At 35.8% G+C, this 27770-nt stretch overlaps 1 protein-coding gene across 11 annotated transcripts in view; it reads left to right on the plus strand.

The window, feature by feature from the left end:
* Positions 1-27770, plus strand: part of LOC112642495 (BEN domain-containing protein 5) — a 1368880-nt gene that overhangs the window by 681900 nt on the left and 659210 nt on the right. For all 11 annotated transcript variants that reach the window (XM_049094507.1, XM_035699097.2, XM_025420152.3 and 8 more), the window contains one exon: positions 3697-3791. In XM_049094507.1, the coding sequence (XP_048950464.1) occupies positions 3697-3791 (95 nt within the window). The remainder of the gene's footprint in view (positions 1-3696; positions 3792-27770) is intronic.

Here is a 27770-nt window from a genome sequence, read left to right on the forward strand (position 1 = left end):
ATATTTAAGTCATTGAACAGCTCTCCCTTTCCTTTCACTCATAATTGCAATGTTGAAATTTCATGTGAAAATCAAATGACTTTCAAATCTATTCAAACTTTTCATAAAATATTTTTAGATAATGAAATATTTTAGAATTGCGATGACCCTCTAATTTGCAAAATACACAGGCCTATTTGGAATAGTCCCTGGGAGTAGCTTGGACAACCTTAATGGGAAACTTACTCATGATTAGACAAAAGTATCAAATATATGCAAAGCCAGAGAATCAAGTCCACTGCCTATACAGCATACAGACTATTCATTCTATACCCAGCCATCCTGGATCCTCCATGGCTTACACCAAGAATGAAGTTTGCACTCCTCCATAGCACCATGAACCACTTGGACAGAATGGACAGAGCTCCAGGCTTCACATATGGCAGCTTGAAAGCTATAATCCACCCTCAGGCTACCAGTGTGCTAGAGGCCACTAATTTACAAAGCTCTGATTTAAAGTACCACCATATTGCTAAAACAAGAAATCTTGATTAAAAATTTAAATCTAAAGAAGAAAGAAAAAGAAACAAAAGGAAGAAAGGAAGGAACTAATGAACTAAAAGATCCTATTTTATGGAAGACAAGGGGGAAGGATTGATAAATATTGAGTATCTCTTATGTGGTAGGTACTCAGTACCTACACCAACATGCTGGGTGATTTACTTATATAATCTCAAAGATCTTATAAAACTTTGTTAGGATGCTGTCATCAACCCAATTTCAGATATAAATAATCAATATAAAAATTATCTTGCCCAAGCTTACAGAATTAGTGGGGAACTGGGTTTCGGTACAGTTGTATCTGCCTGTGATGTCCATGATCTTATTACTTTTGAGTCAGTGGACTTGGTTCAAATTCTAGCTCTTCTACTTATTAATTATATGATTCTAATTTACTTAATCTCAGTATTACTTTCCTCATATATACATGAATAAATAAATAATAAGTAATAGATAAATAATAGTCTCTGTGTCAGAAAGTTCATTATCGGGGATCCCTGGGTGGCGCAGCGGTTTGGCGCCTGCCTTTGGCCCAGGGCGCGATCCTGGAGACCTGGGATTGAATCCCACGTCGGGCTCCCGGTGCATGGAGCCTGCTTCTCCCTCTGCCTGTGTCTCTGCCTCTCTCTCTCTCTCTCTCTCTGTGACTATCATAAAAAAAAAAAAAGAAAAAAAAGAAAAAGAAAGTTCATTATCCTCAAAATAAATGAGATAATACATCAGATGTCAGAGTGTGTGAATGGAGTTGAGGCCTAAGTATCAGCTGTTTTTAAAAGCTATCAAGTGATTCTAATACACAAAACACTGAAATAATGTGAACAAGTACTTAACTCAGAATTTGGTACATAGAGAGTACTCAGGAGTTATTAGCTATTATTATAATTGTTGTTACCATTACCTTATGGATGCTGTTTCTTGTGATGCATTTGAGGTAAATAATAGATACTTAAGTGTAAAATACAGAGAGCCATGATTTCCTGCACCGCCTACTTCCAGATACCTTTGATTCTCACAGCCACATGTTGCCTTGCTAAGTAAGCTGGAAAAAGTTAAAAGAATGTTAGGTGGAGAATGGCAAGAGATGGTATTGTTTTTGTATGGAGTGTCATAAAGAAAGTTTAGTCTTTATGGTCTTTTATTAGCTTCAATTCCTTCATGCCTAAAATTGAGCTAACATAGACAACTTTTGTTTATGGATGAAGTAGCTAAATAATATAGTATATTTCAAAGACCTGGGAAATTTTCCTAGGTAGAGGATACTAATGATCAATAGACACTTCACTTTCTCATTTCTTTATTCGAGCTTCACATATGAACATTATTTCTGTATTAGATTTTCCCTTACATTTAGCGTTAATCTAGCTCCTGAAAGTGCAATATGGCTTCCAGGTTCACTGGAAATGGATCTGACACCTGGAAAATCTCAGAAGAGAAAAGGGGGACTAAGCCCCATGAGGTTCAAAGGCCATTTGTCCCCTTGATATTGATTTTTCTTAAATCAGACAGTAGCTAAGACCATGGGAAAAGTAATTGAACTGACAACAGGCAGGTCCAGATTATTAATATTTGAACAGTCTTAGACATTCTTGATGACTTAATTTAATGACAGAAAAGAGGTCTGCAACTTAAATGCCTGGTGATGGGGTCAGTAGCTGGGTCTCTGAGGAGAAAGGAAAACATGTTATTCCTAAGAGCTTATTTCATAGAACAAAGCATTTTATAGTAGTCCCAAATATGAGTCCAGAGAAAATAGTTTTGCTTTTCTTTTTTAAGAAAACAAAATTTTAAAGGCTTAAAAAATTACCGTTGTATTTATTTTTGCCCTTACTTTACAAAACAGGCTTGGTTAGAGTTATGGAATTTTGGAACCTTAGTGAGAAACTCAAGGGTAGAGATCATGGACATTTTACTTATCTTTTTTTATTCTCTGGATTTAAAAATCGACTTTCCATATATTGATTGCATGACTTTAGACAAGTTAATTAACCTCTCTGAGCTCAGTTTCCATACCTGTAAAATAGAGATGTTAATATTTTGTATAGTTAAAGGGAATATTTAAAATTAATAAAAATGTATAAAATTCCTAGCACTTGATATTTTATATCAGATGATAAATATTTGCTCAACGAAATAATATGTGAATTTTGATGCTTCCCTTTCTTTCATTGCCTATGGAGAGAAAAACTAACCTATGGCAACCTTTTGAAAGTTTTCACTTTTTCTCTATTTTTGCTACCCTTGTTCTAGACCATATCCTCTCTCTTTTGGACTATTTCAATGGTCATTACATGTATTTTAACCCCAATTCTCTTCTCTTTCCCCATCTCTCTTCTCCACTTAAAATAAAATTGCTTACTAAAACAAAGGGTGATCTCTTTTAATTATACCATCCTTCTGGAAATATTTTAGTCATGTAGACCACTCCACTCCCCCATTTTAAAGGTGAGGCCCAGAAAGGGGGAGGGACTTATCCAAGTACCTGTGCTTCTATAAATTTATGCTGAGATTAGGGTTGAGCTCAGTATCTCTCGCCCTCAGCAGAGGATAACAAAAGAAGGTGCAGAAGAGAGCATATATCCTCCAGGTTATATGGGATGCTGAACAGTTGCAGAATTTTTTTAACTTCAGCAAGCATTCAGTTATTATCTTTTTTGAACTTTAAATGCAATACTGTTACTCTGATAATACTGTTATTCATTTACATGTAAATTGTAGGTCAACCTGGAGAAAGGGCACAGTTAATAAAAATAGCTAAAACTTATGTAGCATTAACTATGTACAAAACATGGTTCCAAACACTGTACATATATTAACTTAATTATCATCAGTAATCCTAAGTACTGTTATTATCCTCATTTTTTAAATGAGGAAACTAAGACATAGGAAAGTTTAGTAGCTTGGCAAGGTCACACAGCTTGAGAGTGTAGGGTGGGATTAAAACTCAGACTTCCAGGTTCCAGAGTCTGTGCTCTTGACTACTATACTAAACTGCCACAAATACATTGAATTTCTTCAGGCACCATTTATTATCACTTTACTTTTGGCAACTAGTCCATATGGCTTCCTCTAACCCTGCTTATCATTTCCATTCCTAATTAGCAGGAAGTGACAACCTCCATAGCATAATCTTCTGATAAACTTTTCCCTTTTTTTCAGAGAGTCATTTTCAACATTGTTAACTTCAGTAAAACCAAGAGTCTTTATAGAGATGGGATGGCCCCTATGGTGAAATCTACCAGCAGACCCAAATGGTAAGTGACCGGAAAGGGACCTACTTCTGGTTGGAGAATTTGACCCAGGTCTTAGAGTTTATGTGCTGGGTGACTAGGGCTGAACCTTTCTGGCACTGAGAGGAGTAAGATGAGTTTTTTGATGGCCATCATCCAGGATCTAGGTTTAGGGCTCTGTGAGAATTTTGAAATAGGGAACATGTTTCCACATATGGAATGACCAGCATTCCATTAAGAGGTCAGGTGCAGTCTGTTACTTGGTAAACTTCCTGTCCTGTTGGCCTTTTATCATGATATCTTAGGTGATTTGTGGATGTTAAAGTTATATTTGCCCATTGCTGTAGCGAGGGTGAGGAGAGTTTGATAGGCTTGCTTAAAATAGCACTATGGTGGTGATGATGATGATAACTGCTCTCACTTAACTGAGAGCCTATTTTTATATATTTTACATTTGCTGTCATTATTATCACAACAGTTTTACAAGAGAGAACTTAAATATTCCTATATTACAGATGAAAAAATTGAGGCTAGGAGAAGGTAAGTACTTTCTCAATACCATAGATAGTTAGAGGAGGAGCCGGTGTTATTTATATTATCCCATACTACCATCCAAACCACTTAATTTTTCATCCAACCATTTATTTATTCTTTCAACAAATATTAATTGCACCAAAATGAGAGTTTTTAAAGACAGAAACCAGTGTTATTCATCTATCACACAGTAGGTATTAATTGAATGCTTGTTGAACTGAACTGAATTCGTTATGAGAATTCACATGTAAAGTGCCTGGCACTTGCTAAGTGCTCAATAAATGTCATCTATTATTAATAGCATTATGTAAAACACTATACAAATGTGAGGAATTGTTAATATTATTCTAGCTTTGATCCCTGTTCAAATTTTAATGACTAGTGAAAAGATCATCTCCAAATGTCTATATTTATAGAAAACTAGCAATTCATAAATATTGAATTGTGCTTTTATCTACAAACGATACTTGGCAATTTTCTATAAATGCTGGGCTGAGAAGCTCAGGTTTGTAAAAGTGTAGGCATTCAATGATAATAAAAACTGTTTATTACACAATAAAAATATCTTCCTGGGCCTATTTTTTTATGTTTTATTTTTTTGCTTTGCTGCATCAAGTCAACTATACTGCTATTCCTGGATCTCCTTTTGACAATGGGATCTGGGTAAGAGGTAGGCCTTTGTTTTGAGTTTCTGAATTCAGCCCAGTGGATAAAAATATAGTACATCTCTCTGTTAATAGGTGTATGTGTAGATGTGTACTTCAAACCTTGCCAACAAAAGGACATCACTGTTGATCTGATAATGAGGGCCCTCAAAATAACATTGCACTTCTTTTATGAGGCTCTACGTTGGGATCTTACACAGCAACCATAATCACCATCCCTTTTTCCCAGTTGTTTAATGCTGGAGTCTTCTTTTTTATGCTTTTAAAATCTTAAGCCTTAATCATTTCATTTTGTTTTGTTTTGTTTCTTATGGATTATCATTTGGGGCCTGTCAGGGCTCTTGACAAGATTTTGAAATATTAATGAGTCCCTACATTTATATTATAATACCTGAGGATGAAGTTAGTGCTTTTATCCAATGTTGGCAGGCTCTCAGCATGGCCATTATCCAGTCATTGGGCTTCTCTAATGGTCTGAAAGAGCTTAAATGCTCAGAATTCAGTTTATTGTAGTTCATCAGGCTGATAAGACACGAGGTGCCAGAGAAAATCAGGTTGTTGATATGTCTCATCTCTCATCCTTTTGACTTTGCTGACCCCAGATTTTGGATGCAGAGCTACTCACATTCCTTCATAGTCCCCTTTCTGAAAGGCAGACTAAGATATTGTTTACTTATAAGATTTTATTGATCACCTTAATGTGCCACATACTATTCTAGATATTGGAGATACAGTATGTATATGACAGAAAAGATCTGTTCTCAAAGACAATTTTCTTTTTGGAATTTTATTAACTGATCTGTACATGCCATAATTGTTATGCTTCTTGCTACTAGTTTGTCCTGAAGATTCTTTCTGCCCTTTTGGTGTTTTCTGCTTAGGATTTTCTTCCATTTCTTGTATCAATTACCTGTATCAGAACCTGTCTTCCAATAGTCATTATTCTAAATGCTCTTAGGGCAACAAAATAATATATGACTGTTTGGCTCTCAGATTATTAGATTTTATTGGCCCAGAAGGGTCCATCATAATTTAGGATTCTAGGATTCTAGACAACAGTCTTACTCAAGACTGACAAACACATTATAGATCCCAGTATTAGACTATCTCCTTTAGTGTTTTCCTAATTTTGGTTTCCCCAATATCAAGGCAAACAAACAAAAGGAGAAGTTTCTGATCCATTTCTTATCTAGGGGATTCACTTCCTTTAATATCCCAAACAGGCCTTGGAAGAAGTCTTACTTCATGACAAATATTAAAAATTCTAAATTTCCTATGAAATATGTACCAGATTAGAAAAAGACACTTTCACCCCTTAAAGGTGAAATAAAACATTGTTTTTTTACTTCTGTTATAGGGGACCATAACTGATGCTAAGTAAAGATGCCTTAAGGCCTTAGCATAGGTTTGGTAATCAAACTAGGTGTAGAAAGCAGATGAGCAAAAGAAGCAATTAAAAAGCCATTGTGCATGGGGATCCCTGGGTGGCTGAGGGTTCAGCGCCTTTCTTAGGCCCAGGGTGTGATCCTGGAGACCCAGGATCGAGTCCCATGTTGGGCTCCCTGCATAGAGCCTGCTTCTCTCACTGCCTGTGTCTCTGCTTCTCTCTCTCTCTCTCTCTCTCTCTCTCTCTGTGTGTGTGTGTGTGTCTCATGAATAAATAAAATCTTTAAAAAAAAAAAAGCCATTGTGCTTCTGACTACTCAAGATTATTCTGCCTTGAGGAGAAAAAGTCAGAATACCTAGCAGCAAAATGGAAAAGTTGGAATATTCAGAAGTTTTCTGCCTGTTTTAGTTCACTCTAATTTTGTTTTCATGTTAGACTTCTTAAGAAGTATTGGTTGTTAAGGCCCAAGTTTTTGCAACCACAATTCATTAATATTTTTAAATATTGTCCAAGGCTAAATAAAATTGCTTTGTGATAGGCAGTGCAGGGAACTGGCATTATAAGGCAGCCAAAATCCATATTCTTATTTAAACTAAGCCTAGAATATTTATGCAAGCAGTAAGTGGTGGCATTAACCAGACCTCAGGACTCCCTCCCATATTCTGTGCATGAGGAAGGTGGGAGATGGGGACACAGATATGCAGGAAGTTGTGTGCTGCTGTTTGCTGTTTGGTAGGTCTGAAGTAACTTTTCTAATTACTTGTCCATTATAGTAGATTGAGGATATTAGACTAAATCTCAGAAGTGGCTTCTATTTAATACAATTCTTTTGAGCATCTAACTTTATGCTAGGTCTTGGGGTGATAATATGAATCTGATAATATGAATAATCTGATCTGGATTTTTTAAATTTTATTTTCTACAAGTTGAAATGAAACACAAACAGAAATAAGTACAATATAAGGAACATTGTGCTAAAACCCACTATGGAATTAATAAAGTGTGCTCTGAGATTAGAGAAGAGAAATAAAATTATATGATCAGGGCTGTGGAGAGTAAAGGAGAATCTTGCGGTGCACTTGGTATCTCAGCTAGATCTTGAGGAAATGAGACATGAACAAAATTAAGGAAATGGATTCTAGATGGAAGATATAACATGATGAGCTATGATATTTCCTTTATAAGCCCCAGTTTCCTTACTGTAAAATTCAAAATAGCTTTTTTACGGTTTTTAAGAAACACATGTGAAATGGATGACTTTAAAAGGCTCAAATAGCTTGTTAATTCAGTAAATTCCCTAACCATTTCTTTCATTTTTCCCTGACTCACTCAAGACTGACTGGGTAAACATTTTGCCTTCTCTTTCTCCCTCCTTTCCTGCCTTCCCTTCATCCTTACTTCCTTCTTCCCTCCCTCCTTCTCCCTGTCAATAAATCCTTACAAGTAGTTGTAGTAGACCAGGAAATATATGCAAGGTATCAGAACAACATAGTAGAGAGAGATGTGATTACTGTTCTTAAAGAGTTCATGGTCTTCTGGGCTAGATATTAAAAGTGTAACTATAGTAAAGTGTGATAACTGTGACAACAGGGAGAATTCAGCATGCTGTGGAAACTATTCAGCATTTAGGATTTAACCTGCTCCAAGGATAAGAGACCTTCCCTAGGTGTGTTACTTATGCTGAGAACTAAGATGAATATGTGAGATCATAGTAAGTAGAGATATGTGTGAAGTAATAAAATGTGTTTGAAGACTTAGAGATGAGAAAGAACATTACATTTTTTGATGAGCAAAGGCCAATATGATTGGAACATGAAATTCTAAAGAGAAAGTGACTAGAGAGGTAGGTAGAAGTGAGATTGAGGAGAGCTTTGTAAGCCAAGGTAAAGAGCTGGATTTGTTGTCTGATTGCTGAGGCTAGGACTTCCAGTACTATGTTGAACAGCAGTGGTGAGAGTGGACATCCCTGTCTTGTTCCTGATCTTAGGGGAAAGGCTCCCAGTGCTTCCCCATTGAGAATAATATTTGCTGTGGGCTTTTCATAGATGGCTTTTAAGATGTCGAGGAATGTTCCCTCTATCCCTACACTCTGAAGAGTTTTGATCAGGAATGGATGCTGTATTTTGTCAAATGCTTTCTCTGCATCCAATGAGAGGATCATATGGTTCTTGGTTTTTCTCTTGCTGATATGATGAATCACATTGATTGTTTTACGGGTGTTGAACCAGCCTTGTGTCCCAGGGATAAATCCTACTTGGTCATGGTGAATAATTTTCTTAATGTACTGTTGGATCCTATTGGCCAGTATCTTGTTGAGAATTTTTGCATCCATGTTCATCAGGGATATTGGTCTGTAATTCTCCTTTTTAAAAGACATTAAAGGCATTCAAATTGGCAAAGAAGAAGTCAAACTCTCCCTCTTCACCGATGACATGATACTCTACATAGAAAACCCAAAAGTCTCCACCCCAAGATTGCTAGAACTCATACAGCAATTCGGTAGCGTGGCAGGATACAAAATCAATGCCCAGAAATCAGTGGCATTTCTATACACTAACAATGAGACTGAAGAAAGAGAAATTAAGGAGTCAATCCCATTTACAATTGCACCCAAAAGCATAAGATACCTAGGAATAAACCTAACCAAAGATGTAAAGGATCTATACCTTCAAAACTATAGAACTCTTCTGAAAGAAATTGAGGAAGACACAAAGAGATGGAAAAATATTCCATGCTCATGGATTGGCAGAAGTAATATTGTGAAAATGTCAATGTTACCCAGGGCAATATACACGTTTAATGCAATCCCTATCAAAATACCATGGACTTTCTTCAGAGAGTTAGAACAAATTATTTTAAGATTTGTGTGGAATCAGAAAAGACCCCGAATAGCCAGGGGAATTTTAAAAAAGAAAACCATATCTGGGGGCATCACAATGCCAGATTTCAGGTAGTACTACAAAGCTGTGGTCATCAAGACGGTGTGGTACTGGCACAAAAACAGACACATAGAACAGAATAGAGAACCCAGAAGTGGACCCTGAACTTTATGGGCAACTAATATTCGATAAAGGAGGAAAGACTATCCATTGGAAGAAAGACAGTCTCTTCAATAAATGGTGCTGGGAAAATTGGACATCCACATGCAGAAGAATGAAACTAGACCACTCTCTTGCACCATACACAAAGATAAACTCAAAATGGATGAAAGATCTAAATGTGAGACAAGATTCCATCAAAACCCTAGAGAAGAACACAGGCAACACCCTTTTTGAACTCGGCCACAGTAACTTCTTGCAAGATACATCCACGAAGGCAAAAGAAACAAAAGCAAAAATGAACTATTGGGACTTCATCAAGATAAGAAGCTTTTGCACAGCAAAGGATACAGTCAACAAAACTAAAAGACAATCTACAGAATGGGAGAAGATATTTGCAAATGACATATCAGATAAAGGGCTAGTTTCCAAGATCTATAAAGAACTTATTAAACTCAACACCAAAGAAATAAACAATCCAATCATGAAATGGGCAAAAGACATGAACAGAAATCTCACAGAGGAAGACATAGACATGGCCAACATGCATATGAGAAAATGCTCTGCATCACTCGCCATCAGGGAAATACAAATCAAAACCACAATGAGATACCACCTCACACCAGTGAGAATGGGGAAAATTAACAAGGCAGGAAACAACAAATGTTGGAGAGGATGCGGAGAAAAGGGAACCCTCATACACTGTTGGTGGGAATGTGAACTGGTGCAGCCACTCTGGAAAACTGTGTGGAGGTTCCTCAAACAGTTAAAAATATACCTGCCCTACGACCCAGCAATTGCACTGTTGGGGATTTACCCCAAAGATACAAATGCAATGAAACGCCGGGACACCTGCACCCCGATGTTTCTAGCAGCAATGGCCACGATAGCCAAACTGTGGAAGGAGCCTCGGTGTCCAACGAAAGATGAATGGATAAAGAAGATGTGGTTTATGTATACAATGGAATATTACTCAGCTATTAGAAACGACAAATACCCACCATTTGCTTCAACGTGGATGGAACTGGAGGGTATTATGCTGAGTGAAGTAAGTCAGTCGGAGAAGGACAAACATTATATGTTCTCATTCATTTGGGGAATATAAATAATAGTGAAAGGGAATATAAGAGAAGGGAGAAGAAATGTGTGGGAAATATCAGAAAGGGAGACAGAACGTAAAGACTGTTAACTCTGGGAAACGAACTAGGGGTGGTAGAAGGGGAGGAGGGCGGGGGGTGGGAGTGAATGGGTGACGGGCACTGGGGGTCATTCTGTATGTTAGTAAATTGAACACCAATAAAAAATAAATTAAAAAAAAAAGAGCTGGATTTGATTCTAAAGGCACTGTGAAGAAATCAAGCAGGACATGATCAGAATGGCAGTTTAGAAAGATCAGTCTTAATGCTTAATAGAAAATATCTTAGAAGGAGGACAGTTGTTTAGAGGTTTTTTTGCAATACCTTAGGCTACAGCTGATGATAAGTTAGATTGGTAACAGTAATGATGAAAACAAGTGGATAGATTCGAGGGTTAACAGAAGATTGAATCGATTTAACCTTTAATTGAGTAGATGTGGAGGGTAAAAGAGAGGTAGAAGTTCTAGATGACCCCAAGGTTGTCTGGCATACACAACAGAAGGGATGGTGGTGCCATTTACTGAAGACAAGGGTTATAATATAAGAGGAAAGAGTTTGGGCAGAGTTGGTTTTAAAGAGGAGATGATGAACTTGGCCTTGGAAACATACAGCTAGATGTGCCTGAGAGATATCCAAGTGGAGATGTCAAGTAGGCAGTGAGGTGTGACTGAAGAGAGGTATTTGGAGGTACGGATTCAAGAGTTATCACCAGAATAGTGAGGGCAGATGTAGTCTCTCAGGGAAGTTGTATGGATTGGAGAGAGAGGATTAGGACAGAGCTCTGAGAAATTCCTCAGTTTAAAAGTTGGGTAGATGATGAGAATCTCACAAAAGAGAATAAGAGGAATTGGCCAGAGTGTTACAAGAAAACCAAGATAGTATGGCATCATGTAACCAAGAAGAGAGGGCTTTTCTAAAAAAGAGAGAGTGACTAATACTGCCACCTGCTACTTGATAATTAAAGTATTAAAATGCTCAACACTTAAAGTGATGTAGAGGTCATCAGGGACTTTGTTGAGTGCCATTTTAGTGGCATGGCAGGAGTTCAAGCCAGGTATATAAGATAATGAGTGAGTTTGGGGATGAAGAAAATGTAAAGAAATGGAGACTATAAATATAGATGGTTCTTTCAAAAGTTTGGCTAAGATACAAGTATAACAAGTAAACAAGCAGTTATAATAAATACCCTTTTGAATTAAGTGTAGTGATAGTTATGTACAAATAGCAATGGCTCTATATTATTCTTAATGTAATGATGATTGATCTTGTGAAAAAAGAAACTTACAAAAATAATATTTTGTTTGAAAACTTATAAATTCATGGATTAATATTTAAAAGTAAAAAGTCATACATTTAAAATTAAATCATATCCCTTGGCCCCCCATATACCTAATCTTCCTGCTTTATTTTTATGTATAGCACTTATTACCATCCAGCAAACTGTAATATATTATTTATTTTGTTACTTGTTTCTCTATCTATTAGAAAGTAAGCTGCAGGAATAGGGATTTTCATCATTTTTGTATTCATTTCTGTATCTTTAGCACCTTAAACTGTGCTTGGTATATAGAACATACTCAATAAATATTTATTAAATGAATGAATTAATTCATTATCATTGTGCTGAACCTAACAACTGTTTTTAATTTTACATATTCTTTTTTAGTTGTTTCCATGAGCACATTTTCACACACCAACAAATATAAATACCCACTTATATTCTGTTCTTTTCATTTAATGTTGTATCAAAGCAATTTCTCATGTTTTCTCCTAGCGTTCATTATACCATAGTTGAAGAATTGTTTACTGCTTTTATATATTTACTCCATCATCTCTCTATTGGTGAGCTTTTAATTTTTTAATATATTTTTTCAAAAGTAGATGATATTGGATAGATAGATAATTTGTCAAATTATTTTTTAGAATCAATTCCTATAAGAGATTACAGGATTAATCACTATAAGCTTCTGCTATGCATGCTCTTAAAATATATTGCACCAATTTAAAATGCTACTCTTGGTCAGTGTCTTAGTTTTACTGCAATATGGACAGCATTCAGAATTGTCATTGAAAAAAAAACCACTAGTTTAGGAGATGAAAGATGGTCCTTTTCTTTTTTTTTCCTTGTTCTCATTTGAGCTTGTGTCTTAAGAATATTGGCATTACTGTAGTGTCAAAACTGAGTTTCCAAAAAAAAAAAAAAAATAAATGCATTACAGACATTCTGGGAAAGGATGGAGTAGAACACTCTTCCCTATTTCTCCCACTAAGTAGAGCTAAAAACCACATACATTACTTATGGAACAAACATAGAAAACCTGAAAAGTGGAGAGAAGAGGGAAGATTGGCTGTTCCTTAAGACCTGAAAAAATGATTTAGTGGTGAGTTCCCTAGGTTTGATTTTTGCTTCATATATGCTAGAATGGATGCTTGAGAAACCAGAAACATAGAAATGCCAATGGGCACAGATTAAAAAATGTCTTCCCAAAGCCTATCCTTGTTAAACAAATGACAAAAAAAAAAAAAAAAAAAAGGCGGGGGGGAGGGGTTGGCCTAATAGGACAGAAAACTTTAAGACAGTAATTGTCCAATCTAGCCAAACACCATAGTAAAAAAAAAAAAAAAAACACAAAACTGCCCGTTTCCACCCTCACCAAGGGAGGAGTGGTGAGTCTAGACTTCCATCTTTCCTCCAACCCTCTACCAGGTGGTCAGAGAAAAGTAGGGAACTGGGAATTTCATTCCTACTAGTCAGTAATGAATACTTTCTTCTTCTCCAAGATGTCAGACCACATGAGGAATCTGGACTTTTACTGCTTGAGGATGGGATCAGTAACAGAGGGCAGGGGGCAAAGAAAAGAATGAATGAACCTGAGGATAGAACAATAGAAGTTACTAGATCTAACAATAGAGAAAAAATAGACTAAAAAGAAGAATGAACAGAACCTCAGGGACCTGTGGAACCAAAAATCTAACATTCATGTGATTAGAATTCCAGAAGGAGAGGTGAAAAAATTGTTTGAAATGGCTAAAATCTTCTCAAATTTGGCAAAAGACATAAACCTAGAGATTCAAGAGAGTGAGTGAACCCAAAACAGGAAAAAATGAGGGAAATCCATGCCAAGAAACATTACACTCAAACTAAGGAAAGAAAGAATCTTGAAAGCAGTGAGAGAAAATAACACCTTACCTATAGAGGAAAATAAATTTGAACATAACAGATTTCACATCAGAAACTATAGAGACCAAATAAAAGTGACACACTGTTCTTCAATACTGAAAGAAAAGAACTGTAAACTCAGTATCCAATATCTAGCAAAAATATCTTTCAAGGATTAAGACATTTTGATGAAGGAAAAACTTTATCAAAAGGAAAAAGAGTATTTGTCAACAGAAGACCTCCCCTAAAAGAATGGGAAAAGGAAGTTCTTAAAACAGAAGAAAAATGATAAAGACTTTTGAAATGTCAAAAAGAAAGAAATAATATAAAGAGTAAAAATACAGGTAAATACAGTAAACTCTTTTATCTCTGCTTTCTAAATTATATGTGATGTTGGAATGCCAGGGTGGCTCAGCGGTTGAGCGTCTGCCTTCGGTTCAGAAAGTGATCCTGGAGTCCCAGGATCGAGTCCCACATCGGGCTCCCTGCATAGAGCCTGCTTCTCCCTCTGCCTGTGTCTATGCCTCTCTCTTCCTCTTTGTGTCGCTCATGAATAAATAAATAATCTTTAAAAAATTACATGTGATGTTGAAGCAATGATTACAACATTGATGCAGTTTTCAATATGTGGAGGAAATATTTAACATAAGCATATGTGGAAAGGTAAAAGGATTTAAAGAGAGGTAGTTTTTGTACTTATCTAAAAATGGTAAATGTCAACACCAATTGACTGTAATAAGTTATGTATATATAATATAGGATGGTAAGGGTGAGTGGAGTGGGTGTGATCATAAGGGATAGCATCTGAGAGATCATCGTGGTGATGATGTAGCTCTTATATCTTGATTGTGATAGTGATTACATGTAATAAAATGGCATAGAACTATGCACACATGGTATACTGATGTAAATGTCCTGGTTTTGAAATTGTTATTCATTACTATAATTATGTAAGGTGCAACCTTTTTCTAAAAAGATTTTATTTATTTATTCATGAGAGACACACAGAGAGAGAAACAGAGACAGAGGCAGAGGGAGAAGCAGGCCCCATGCAGGGAGCCCGATGTGGGACTTGATCTCGAGACCACGGAATCATGCCCTGAGCCCAAAGGCAGACGCTCAACCGCTGAGCCACCCGGGCATCCCAAGATGCAACCTTCGCCAAAGCCTAGGTGAAGTGTACACAAGAACTCTCTGTAATATTTTTGAAAATCCATGAGAATCTATAATTATCTCAAAGCAAAAAGTTAAAGCCATATTATTTAACCCACTCCTCACAAAAAAGCCCCCAAAATATAAGAGCATTTTGAAGAATGTCAACAAGTGCAGAAGAATCTGAAGATTCCCAGAGACTGAATGAGGGTTGGGAGGAAAACATGGGGGGAGAGTCTTTTCAAATGTGTAACAAAAGGAAAAACTAAAAAAAAAAAAAAAAAAAATCATATCCTAGAATGAATAATGTAACCTGAGGAAATGTGGAACTAGGTTTAGGGCAGTGGGGTGGGAGTAACATGGACCTAAGTCTGTATTCCATCTTTGGGTCTTCTAGTAGCTCATTTAACCTCTCTGTGCTACCATTTCTTCACACAGAGCACAGCAAGGTTGTTCACTCTAGATGATTTTCACCCTGTGCTGCCTGTAGAGTCCTTGCATAGGGCAAGGAGAAAACTCAGTAAAAATGCAGACCATTTTCTCTTATTTCCACCAGAGCAAATGTGCTTTTGTCTGTTTCACTTATCAGTTATCTGAATCAAATTCTATTTTAAAAAACAGGTAGACTGATATCCCTCACCACTCTGTATAAAATAGAGATTATTATCCACAGTCTTTCAGATGGGGAAATAGAAACTTCAAGAAGATATATGACTTGTCACAAATCATACAGCAAGTGAGTGCATAACAGAGCCTGGAGCCCACATGGGAATGACTTGTCTACCTATCACTTTCCTCATTGTGCCACATTGCCTTCAAATACAAGTTGAAAACTTTGAGCTTGATAACAATTTCTAACAATTTCTTTTAGTTTTATATAGTGTGTCCTACCGATAGAAACCATCCAGCAGTGGGAGGCTCTCTGCATGTGGTGAGTTCTGGACCTGCCTCAGTAGAAAGAGGATAGTCACCTGTCAGGGAGAAAGTGGAGAGGTTTCCCGCATTGGGAGGGAGGGTGGACCATCCATATCACTGTCAGTGTTCCCAATCAAATGATAGGCCATACTGGTTAAGTATGATAGCTATTATAATTGTTTTAACATCAAAACTCAAATTGAAGGAAGCACAAAAAGGAAGAGAGAAGGAATCTATGCTACAATCCCAGTCATGGGATGGTGAGACAAATGAGAAAATAATTAAGAAGCGAAGAGAATTTGCTGGTTAATGGACCCAAAGGTGGTGATTTCTAAAATCCCTTCATATTCAGGCTATGGCCTAAAATATTATATGATTCCAGTCTTTTTGTATAGAGTTGAGTTCAATTTAATTCAAGATTAATGTGCATCTTTCTGCCATAAATGCTTTCAGACTTTATACTAAGTGCTTTGATTCTCTTGGAACCTGGGAAGAGTATCTGTCACTTTCCCAATTTTACAGATGAGCATACCAAGGCTCAGGTTGTGGAAGTAACTTGCCCTAATAGTTTAGGAAAGATAGAATGTGGCAGAGCTGGTATTTGTTTTTTTTTTTTAATATATATTTTTTATTTTTTATTTATTTATGATAGTCACAGAGAGAGAGAGAGAGAGAGAGAGAGAGAGAGAGGCAGAGACATAGGCAGAGGGAGAAGCAGGCTCCATGCACCGGGAGCCCGACGTGGGATTCGATCCCAGGTCTCCAGGATCGCGCCCTGGGCCAAAGGCAGGCGCCAAACCGCTGCGCCACCCAGGGATCCCAGAGCTGGTATTTGAATGTAGATTTGCTTATTTTAACCTTAATCGTTTTTCCTATTAGAGTATAGTAGTGATTAATAGCTTAAGCTTTGGACTGGAAAAACCTGAATTTAACCTGGCCCTGTTGTGTTTGTCATGAGGAGGATATGTGACTCACTCAAGATCATACAGCAAGCAAGGGCAGAGCAGAGCCTGGAGTCCACATGGGACTGACTGGCAAGCCTATTGCTTTCTTCTGTGCTGCCACACTGCCTCCCTTTACTTTTACCCCGGGTGAAGGGGCTGAAATCCAACAGCCTGGTGCTGGAATAAAGCATTGGCTTTGTGGTTAAATAGTCAAACCTAAATTCAAATCTTACCTCTTGCCTTTGGATGGTGCCAATAATAGCTACCATTAATCAACCTCAAATAATACACTCCCTATGCCTCAGAAAACATCTAGAAAAATGTTGCTACAGCCAATGTCAGAAAGTATTGCCTGTGCTCTCTTCTAGGATTTTTATGATTTCACATTGCAAATTTAGATATTTAATTTATGTTTAGTTTATTTTTGTGTATGGTTTGAGAAAGTGGTCTAACTTCATTCTTTTACATGTCACTGTCCAATTTTCCAAACACCATTTGTTGAAGAGACTTTCCCATTGCATATTCTTGCCTCCTTTGTCAAAGATTAATTGACCATGTAATTGTGGGTTTATTTTTTGGTTTTCTTTTCTGTTCCATTGATCTATGTGTCTTTATGCCAGTACCATACTGTTTTCATTACTACCACTTTGTAATATAACTTGAAATCTGGAATTGTAATATTACAATAGATATCTTTGTTTTTCTTTGTCAAAATTGCTGTGGCAATTTGAGGTCTTTTTCTGGTTCCATAGAAATTTTAGGTTTGTTCTGGTTCTGTGAAAAATACTACTGGTATTTTGGTAGGGATTGCATTATATATGTAGATTGCTTTGGATAATATAGGCATTTTAATAATATTTTTTTCTTCTGACACATGAGCATGTAATGTCTTTCCATTTCTTTGTGTTATCTTGAATTTCTTTCCTCCATGTTTTATAGTTTTCAGAGTACTGAAACAAACAGAACACCTCTTTGGTTAAATTTATTCCTGGGTATTTTATTGTTTTTGGTGCAATTGTAAATGAGGTTGTTTTCTTAATTTCACTTTCTACTGCTTCATTATTAGTATGGAAATGCAAAAGATTTCTGTCCATTGATTTTGAATCCTGCAACTCTTCTGAACTCATTTATCAATTCTGGTAGTTTTTTGGTGAAGTCTTTCAGGTTTTCTATATAGAATATCATGTGATCTGCAAATAGTGGAAGTTTTAGTTCTTCATTACCAGTTTAGATGCCTTTTATTTTTTTATGTTGTCTAATGCTGTAGCAAGGGCTTATTTTCTTTTAAGATTTTATTTATTCATTAAAGACACACAAAGAGAGAGAAAGGCAGAGACACAGGCAGAAGGAGAAGCAGGCTCCAAAAGAGGAGCCTGATAAGAGATTCGATCCCAGGATTCTGGGATCACAACCCAAGCCAAAGGCAGATGTTCAACCACTGCGCCACCCCAGTGCTCAAGTAACAAGGACTTCTGGCATTATGTTGAATAAAAGTGATGAGAATGGACAGCCTTGTCTTGTTCCAGACCTTAGGAGAAAAGCTCTGTTTTTCACCATTGAGCATGATATTGGCTATGGGTTTTTCATAAATGGCCTTTATTATGTTGAGGTATGTTTCCTCTAGACCTACTTTGCAGAGGTTCCTTTTTTTTTTTTTATCATGAATGGATATATGGTATTTTGTTGAATGCTTTTTCTGCATCTATTGAAATGATCTTATGGTTTTTACCCTTTCTCTTACCGATATGGTACATCACATTGATTGTTTTGCCAATATTACATCCCATCTGATAATAAATCCCATTTGACTGTGGTTTATGATTTTTTTAATGTGTTGTTGGATTAGGTTTGCCAGTGTTTTGTTGAGACCTTTTGCATGTATATTCATGAGAGATATTAGCCTGTAGTTCTCTTTTTTTGTGGTATATTTGTCTGGTTTTGGTACCAGGGAGATATTGGCCCCTTAGAACGAATTTTTAAGTTTTCCTTCCTCACATATTTTGGAATACTTTGTGAAGAACAGGTGTTAACTCTTCTTTAAATATTTGGTAGAATTCACCTGTGAAGCTATCTCATCCTGGACTTTTGTTTTTTGGGAGTTTTTTGATTACTGATTAAATTTCATTGCTGGCAATTGATCTGCTTAAATTTTTATTTTCTTTGTGCTTTAGTTTTGATGGGTTATATGTTTCTAGCAATTTATCTATTTCTTCTAAATTGTCCAATTATTGGCATGTAGATTTTCATAGTATTTTGTTACAATTGTTTGTATTTCTGTGGTGTTGGTTGTCATTCCCCTCTTTCATTAGTGAATTTATTTCTTTAGGTCCTCTTTTCTATAAGTCTGGCTAGAGGTTTATCAGTTTTGTTGGTCTTTTCAAACACTTAGCTCATGGTTTCATTGATCTGTTTTAATGATTTTTTTTTTAATGTCTATATTACTTACTTCTGCACTACTCTTTTATTATTTCCTTCCTTTTGCTAGATTTGGATTTCCTTTCCTTTTGGATTTACTTCCTTGTGTAGCTTTGGTTTCATTTGTTCTTTTTTTTCTAGCTCCTTTAGGTGTAAGGTTAGGTTGCTTATTTGAGATTTTTCTTGCTTCTTGAGGTAGGCCTATGTTGCTTTAAACTTGCCTAGACCACTTTTGCTTCATCCCCAAGTTTTAAACCCTAATATTTTTATTCTCATTTTTATTCATATGTAATTTTTTATTTCCTCTCTAATTTCTTGGTTGACCCATTTATTATTTAGTAGCATGTTATTTAACCTTCATGTATTTGTGCTCTTTCTAGATTTTTTCTTGTGTTTGATTTCTAGTTTCAAAGCATTATGGTTAGGAAAGATGCATAATATGACTTAGATTTTTTTTTAATTTGTTGAGACTTGTTTTGTAGCCTAATACGTGATCTATTTTGGAGAATGTCCCATGTCCCCTTGAAAAGAACGTGTATTCTGTTGTGTTAGGATGGGATATTCTGAATTTGTCTGTTAAATCCATCTGGTTCAGTGTATCAAAGCCATTATGTCCTTGTTGATATTCTGTTTGGATGATCTGTCCGTTGATGTAACTGGGGTGTTAAAGTCCCCTACTATTTATTGTATTACTATAGATTAGTTCCTTTATGTTTCTTAACTGTTTTATGTATTTGGGTGTTCTCATGTTGAGTGCATAAATATTTGTGATTATTATATCCTCTTGATGAATTGACACCTTTACTGTTACATAGTGTCCTTCATTGTCTCTTTTTACAGTCTTTATTTTAAGGTCTATTTTGTCCAATATGAGTATTGTTATCCTAGCTTTCATTTCATATTGATTTACATGATAATATTTCTCCATCCTTTCACTTTCAATCTTCAGGTTTCCTTCAGTCTGAAATGAGTATCTTGTAGGCAGTATATAGATGAGTCTTTTTTTTTAATCCACTCTGTCACTCTATGTCTTTTGATTGGAGCATTTAGTTCATTTATGTTCAAAGTAATTACTGATAAATATATATTTATTTCCATTTTGTTACTTGTTTTGTGGTTGTTTCTAAGATTTTCTCTGATCTTTTCTTATCTTGTTCTCCTTCATGATTTGTTGGGTTTCTTTAGTAATATGCTTGGATTCCTTTACTTTTATTCTTTGCATATCTAAAACTGATTTTTGATTTGTGGTTACCATTATATTTGTATATAACATCTTCTGTATGTAGCAGTCTTTATTAAATTGATGGTCACTTAAGTTTGAATCCATTTTTTACTTTCTCTCCCTCAGGCCCTCAGTTTAAGGTATATGGTGTCATATTTTATATCCTTTTATTTTATAAATAACTTGAATGCTTTTTTACAAAAATACTTATTTTTACCACTTTTGTGTTTTCTATTTTTCATATTCTCACCTATGGTCTTTCCTTTCCATGTAAAGAGCCTCCATGAATATATCTTTTAGGGCTGATTTAGTGTAGTAGGTTTTAATAACCATTCCTGACTGATAGGGTGACCAATCATCCCAGTTTGTCTGGAACTATGGGGTTTCCTGGGATGTAGGAATGTAGACTTTAATTTTAAATTGGGAATTTCCTGAGAACACCAAGACAAATTGATGACCTAACTCCTGAATGAAGAGGCAGAAATGAAGGCTCAGGGAGATAACTTTAAGGACAGAACAAAGACTGTGTATTAACTTTGGGAAGATGAAACCAAAGGCCACAAAAACAAATTGGCTTTGTCCACTAATACTCTAATTAGTTTTATCATTAATTTTAATGCTATTACCAATTATCCTTGAATGTTTTCTTATAAAATAATAGTACTGAGAGCTATGTTTGATTGAGGTTAAGTTTCAAAGTGCTTGCTTTGACCATGGGTTAGGAATCACTAAGAAAACCTGAACATTTACATGGAAACTTAAAATGGCATTATATTAAAGTGTCCATGCAGTTTAGGATTTTAAGAGTGGGAAGTAGAAAGAGATCAAGAATAGGAATCTAAAAATCTGAGTTCTAGCTCTGTCAATCTGTTTTGAGATTTAAACAATCAGAAAAGATTCATATTATAGTAAAATCTCTGTATTCAAAGGTGTTCATTATAGGGTGATGGATAACAACAGCAACTCAAATCAACCTAAATGTGAAAAACCAGTATTAGTAAATTATAATGAGTCAACCTGATGCAATATTATATGGATATTAAAAATAGTTTTCAGGGATACCTGAGTGGCTCAGTTGGTTGAACATCTGGCTCTTGGTTTCAGCTCAAGTTGTGATCTCAGGGTCTTGAGATTGAACCCTAAGTCTGGCTTTGATCTCAGCATGACATCTGCTTGGAATTCTCTCCCTCTTCTTCTCCCTGTGCTCTTCACTCATGCTCCTGTTCTCTTTCTTTATCTAAAATAATTAAATTTTAAAAAATAAAATAGTTTCCAGGGATTTGTAATAGCTCTGGAAAATGCTGATTCTGTATAAAATAAAAAACAGAGTAGAATACTGTATATAATTGTAATAATAGTGTGAAACCTACCCGTATGTCAAATATGCACACATATAATACTGTTAACTGATGTCTTTGGAAGGTATGATTATGGTAGATTTTTGTTTCTTTAGAGTTTTAAAAGTATTTTTAGAAATTTTATAACTTTATATTTGTGAAAAAACAGTAATATTTATTAAAAATAAAATAATACTTTGTTAAGTGATATTAAAATTTACTTGTAATATGATTCAAAATGGTCACATCATTGTTTCCTCATCTTTAATAATAAAATGGATATAGTGTAATAGAGTATTCTTCTGTTCTCCCAGAATATTATTGAGATCATTAGAGATACTGGGGAGTGGAACAGTAAGACATATTTGGAAATAGAGGTTGTGTCCAAAAATCTAATTCTGAGATGAGACAGACATTTAACCGTATCAGTCACCTGTGGAGGTGGCTTACTAGCTGCACCTATTGGCTTGCAGTAGCTGATTATTAACTTTTCATCAATTTTGTAAGTTGATTTTGAAATCATTGCTAGCTTGAAATCATCATGTATTTGTATCATGGAATTTGGAAAATGCTACAGATAAAGGCTTTATATGGCCTTAGGCTAGAAATTCAAATAAATTTCTTATAAAACTTATTTTAAACTTAAACTATGAAAAAATGCATGGAGGAAGTCTCTGTGAATAAAATTAAAAAGCTTTTAACTCTCTGGTCATAGTGGGTCTCTTTATCAGGACTCATGACCCAGGCCTCAGGGAATTGGACCTCCTGTAGATACCAAGGAGAGTTGCCAGAAGGTACTGAGAAATGCCACAAGCAGCTAGGACTGACACTTGCTACATATAGAGAAGTAATGCTTACATCTCAAATTGACATCAGCACCTCTTGAATGTCTGAGAAGCTGAAAAAATGAATAAGGACATGTAGATTCTTATATTCACAGCACTATGTCTCATTAGGGTAATTTGAGGAAGGTTTATTTATAAAGAGCCATTATATTAGGGATAGATATTGTGTAGAACTAGAAAGGATGTACAAGAACCTGGGACTAGTAATATCAGAACGGTCACCACCATTAGGGGAATGAGAGGTTTCTGGAACCTAGGAAGAGAGAATTGTGTAGAATGGGTTGCTTTGAAAGTTGTGGTGACCTTCTATCAAGAGACACAGTCAGTCTTAGATAAGTTCTCAGGATGGGGTACCAGGACAAATATACTCTAACCACCCTCTCCTTTTTGTTTCTGATTGCTTGCTAGACTTCCCTATTGGAAGACCTAAACAGAAGACAGATATACAGATACAATTGATGCAGTCCATAGAAGTCAGCCACCTTGGGCAGAGCAAAGGATAGAAAAGGGTGGAAAGTGGTTACAGAGGGGCAAATGGACTATTTCCAATACAGTTTAGCTTCAATTTTCTGCTGGCACTGACATTTTCATGCAAAATGTGTATAATAATGCCATACTTTTCAGAATGGTTTTGAAAGATTGTTAGAAAATAGATGAATCACCTCTAGGAAGCATGCAATGGCATGGTAATGTGTCCAGAAATAGTCGCAATTATTATTGACTATATTGCTTCATATTATTGAGCTTTACTTCTCTATCAACAAAATAGAGAAAAATACTACTTTCTACCCAATCGTTATTATAATTATAAATGTTTATCTTAAGATGTGAAAGCACTCTATAACATATGATGCTTTAAATAATATTTAATATTGAATTACTGAAAACTCAACTTTCTGTTTCTAGATCTATTAGATTGGAAGTTTTATCATTAGTTTTTGTTTTACTCAGTTCTGTATCTCCAGCACCTAGACTGTATTTAGCAAAAAGTAGGTGCTCAGTAAATAAAGGTTAATTTAATTAAAGAGGCTTTTATTTTTATTTTTTTTTTAAGATTTTATTTATTTATTCATAAGAGACACAGGCAGAGGGAAAAGCAGGCTCCACGTAGGGAGTCCCATGTGGGACTCCATCCCAGGCCTCCAGGATCACGCCCTGGACCAAAGGCAGGCGCTAAACTCTGAGCCAACCAGGGATCCCCTCCCTAAAAGAGACTTTTAAAAGGTTCCTGGTCTTTCTGATTGACCAGATGCTCTGAGAATGCTTCTTGGTGCTGGCTCGCCCTTAAATCTGGGACTGCCTTGTTCTTCCAACGGTCATCTTCTGTGTGGGTGAGGAAGTCTTAAACCTACTGTACCCATTGACCTTCCTTTTCATATAATCCAGCACAAAGCCTTAGTTCTATTCAGTCTGGTCTCTTGCTCATCCAAGTCCTCCATGTCCCCAGTGTAGTGGCACAAGTCAATGTGTTTAAGAATGACTCAACTATGTCATCTTCTGAGCTCTTACCATGTATCAGCCACCTTGGGCTTTTCATGTACTTAAGAGGAATGTGGCCCACCCTTTTATACACTGCATTTGTTCCTTCTACAAAAAAATATCTCATCCTCTTTCATTACTTATAGAAATCCTCCTCACCAATGGTTTTTGTTTGTTTGTTTGCTTATTTCCTTTTTTATACTTCACATTTTATTCCAGGCACATTCTCCTTCTGTGCTTGGAATATTCTTCCTTTTTTCTCTCCCCACTCCTACTTTTCCTAGATAATCCCTATATATGCACCAGGCCTCAATTTGAGATGCCAGTTCTTTGGGGAAAACTTCCATCAGTGTAATCACTAAGGTGAGATTAGCACTCCTATACCCACAGAGCTCTCTCCTATCAGATAATCTGTCATATTTTTATAGGAATTTAACTTCCTTCCCCTATAAAGTTGTAAATTGCTTGAGCTCATGACAAGTTTATTTATCATGTCACAATGTCTGTATTGGGGTAGGCCAACTTTTGTATTAGATTGACCATAAAACGTCTAATGGATTGAGCAAATACAAGTTTTTTTCCTTCATCATGAACAAATGGGCAGGGCATCTCTTAACCATACAGTCATGCAGGGACCCAGGCTGACTGTTATCTTCAATGCTTAGCTTCTAGAGTTAGTTATGCATCATTTCCTTTCCAGCCAGCTGAATGGGGAAAGAGGTAGAAGATCCCATGTGGTAGCTTCCAAGTAGCAGCCCTGGAAGTGACTCATATTACTTTCAGTCAAATTCTACCAACTAAATCATAGTTTAATGGTTTTGTGTAACTTTAAAATATCTGGCTATTTGTGGAAGAAGTAGAGAGCATGGATTTTGATAGGTAGGGGGCAGAGTCACCTATACCCCCACAAATAGTGACTTGCATTTTTATTAAGTGATTGAATTAATTAATCTTTAATAGTATGTATCACATACATTAAGATTTCTCTGATTTTACTAAGAAAACATTTAGGTTTGCATCATTTTTGTGGCACTCATTTTCCTTTATCTAAATTACATTCATTTGTACAAATCTTGCCTCCCACCAAAAATTAGATTCCTTGCAGTAATGTCTGGCATGTGAAACAGTGAGGTCTGGTGAGATCTGTATGACTTTGGAATCATAGAACCTCAAATTTGCATCTAGATCTGCTAGTTAGTACATGTGTGATCTGGGATAATTTCCTTGGCCCTCTGAATCTCAGTTGTTATTCATATTCATGGCCTAGCTTATTTCTTTGGGCCTCTACTAACCTTTTTTGATTATGAATCAATACCTTGAATTTCCTTTCAGTTAATGTTAACTGACAAAAATCACAATTAGATCAGATTGGATTTATTTGGGGCCATGTGTTTACCTTTTAGGATAATTAAGTGATTGGATAAGGAAGAGAGACCACGGATTTCCAAGGACTGTGATTAATGAAGTTAAGATATGAGCTGACACTTAGCTGCTGCTCTACTGAATTTCACGATTCATATTCATTATTACAAAAGAAATAGAGATATGTCCAAATATTTGTTTTTAAGGGTGTTCATGGAAGTGTTTGTTATAATGGAAGAAATTATAAATTATCTAAATACTCATCAGCAGAGATTGGTAAATATATTTGGCATATCATAGGATGAAGTCATTGAAATTCATAAACAAAATAATATTTTATATATGTTATATATATACTAAAATATTCATAGTAGCTTATCTGGGTATTGTCTGGATATCTGGATATTGTCTTTTTTTTTTGTTTTTTTTTTTTAGTTTCTATTTGTTATTTTCCAAGTGTTTAAAAATGAATATAATTGCTTTTACTACTTAAAATTTATTTATAATGAACAAAATAAATATATTACAGTAGTTTCTCTGACTTCCAGAGAAGTAGGCCTTTTTTTTGTAGATCATATTCTTCTTGAGTCCAAGGCTGCTCAGATTATCAATGTTGGGGAAAGTCCTTGAATTAGGATTTATAGTCTTGTGCCAGCTAGATCTGGATCTGGTCATTTTATTTTATTTTATTTTATTTATTTTTTTTTTTTTTTTAAAGATTTTATTTATTTATTCATGATAGTCACACAGAGAGAGAGAGAGAGGCAGAGACACAGGTAGAGGGAGAAGCAGGCTCCATGCAGGGAGCCTGACGTGGGATTCAATCCCGGGTCTCCAGGATCACGCCCCGGGCCAAAGGCAGGCGCCAAACCGCTGCGCCACCCAGGGATCCCTGGTCATTTTATTTTAATAACAGCTTTATTAAGATGCAGTTCACATACCATACAGTTTACTTATTTATTTAAAGTGTACAATTCAGTGGTTTTTAGTATATTTTGAGTTGTATAACCATCACTGTGATCAATTTTAGAATACTTCATCACTCCCTGAATAAAAACTTGTACCCATTAGCTGCCACTCTTCTTTCACCAATTCTGCAACTCTAGGCTGTACTGTGTTCTAACATTTCATATAAATATGAGTATACAATATGTGTTTTTTTTTTATTGGCTTCTGTCACTTAATATAATGTCTTCAAAGTTCATCCATATTGTATCATGTATCAGTACTTTTTCATGGCTGAATAACATTCCAGTATATGGATATAATGTATTTTATTTAGTCATTTATTGGTTGATGAACATTTAGATTATTTCTGTGTTTTGGAAATTTTGGTATTATGAATAATACTGCTATGATTATTGTGTAAAACCTTTTGTGTAGACAAATCTTTTCATTTCTCTAGGGTATATAACTTGAGTGGAATTACTGTGTTTTATGGTAACTGTTTAGCTTTTTAATAAATTGGCAGACTGTTTTCCAAAGTCACTATACCATTTTACATTCCCACCAGCAATATATGAAGTCAAGCTATTTTTTTTTCTATTATTTTGTTCTCCCATGTAGTATGTGCATGTGTGTGTGTGTTGTGTGTTGTATATGGTATGTGTTGGTTTATGTCTGGATTTATGTTATGCATGGCATATGTATACCACATATGTATACCATATATATGTATGAATGGGTACATAATGTGTGTGTGCTTGTGTGTGTGTATGTGTGCATAACTGCACATATGTGCCTCTTTTGCACGAGAGTCAGGACTAGTAATATTGTTGAGGTACTACATTTTCCTCCCTTTCCAGAGTAAGATTTCTGTTGGCCTGAGACAGATGTTGCTTGGTAGCAGCTTGTATCAAACCCCATAGCATGGCAGCCACCATCTCCTGTCCCTTCCAGTAGGTGCCAGGCAAAATGATATGGAATGGGGTCTAGTCTTAGAGTTCAGGCTGCTAACAGTCTCTTAAAGCAGTTATTAAACTTAAGTATCATAAAAGATTTTAAAGAGGGCCAACTCTTTCTCCAGCAATGCCCCTTTGCTTCTTGATTCCTCTCTCTGGAACCACCTTCTAAAAACTAGGTTCCACCAGTCTACTTTGTTAGGTGATAAAGGAATTTATGTAACTTTTCTGAGCCTCTGCTTCCTCAGAGGCTCTATGAAATGGAACTACTAATACCCATCTAAAAATGTTGTTGTGAGAATTAAATCTACGTGACCCCTCAAAATATTGTAGCTATTAAGAATTATTGGTTCAATTTTCTCTTTTTTCATAAAAATCCTTTATCATCTCTAGCACTTAATGCTTTTCCATGAAAGCTTGCTTTTGTTGTTAGGTCTGTATTTTCAACACATCCCAGAAGTCTTTATTTGATATAAGAACTTAATAAGGATACTTGGATCATAAGCAGAAC

This window comes from Canis lupus, chromosome 15, assembly GCF_003254725.2.
Source record: "Canis lupus dingo isolate Sandy chromosome 15, ASM325472v2, whole genome shotgun sequence".
Lineage (NCBI taxonomy): Eukaryota > Metazoa > Chordata > Mammalia > Carnivora > Canidae > Canis > Canis lupus.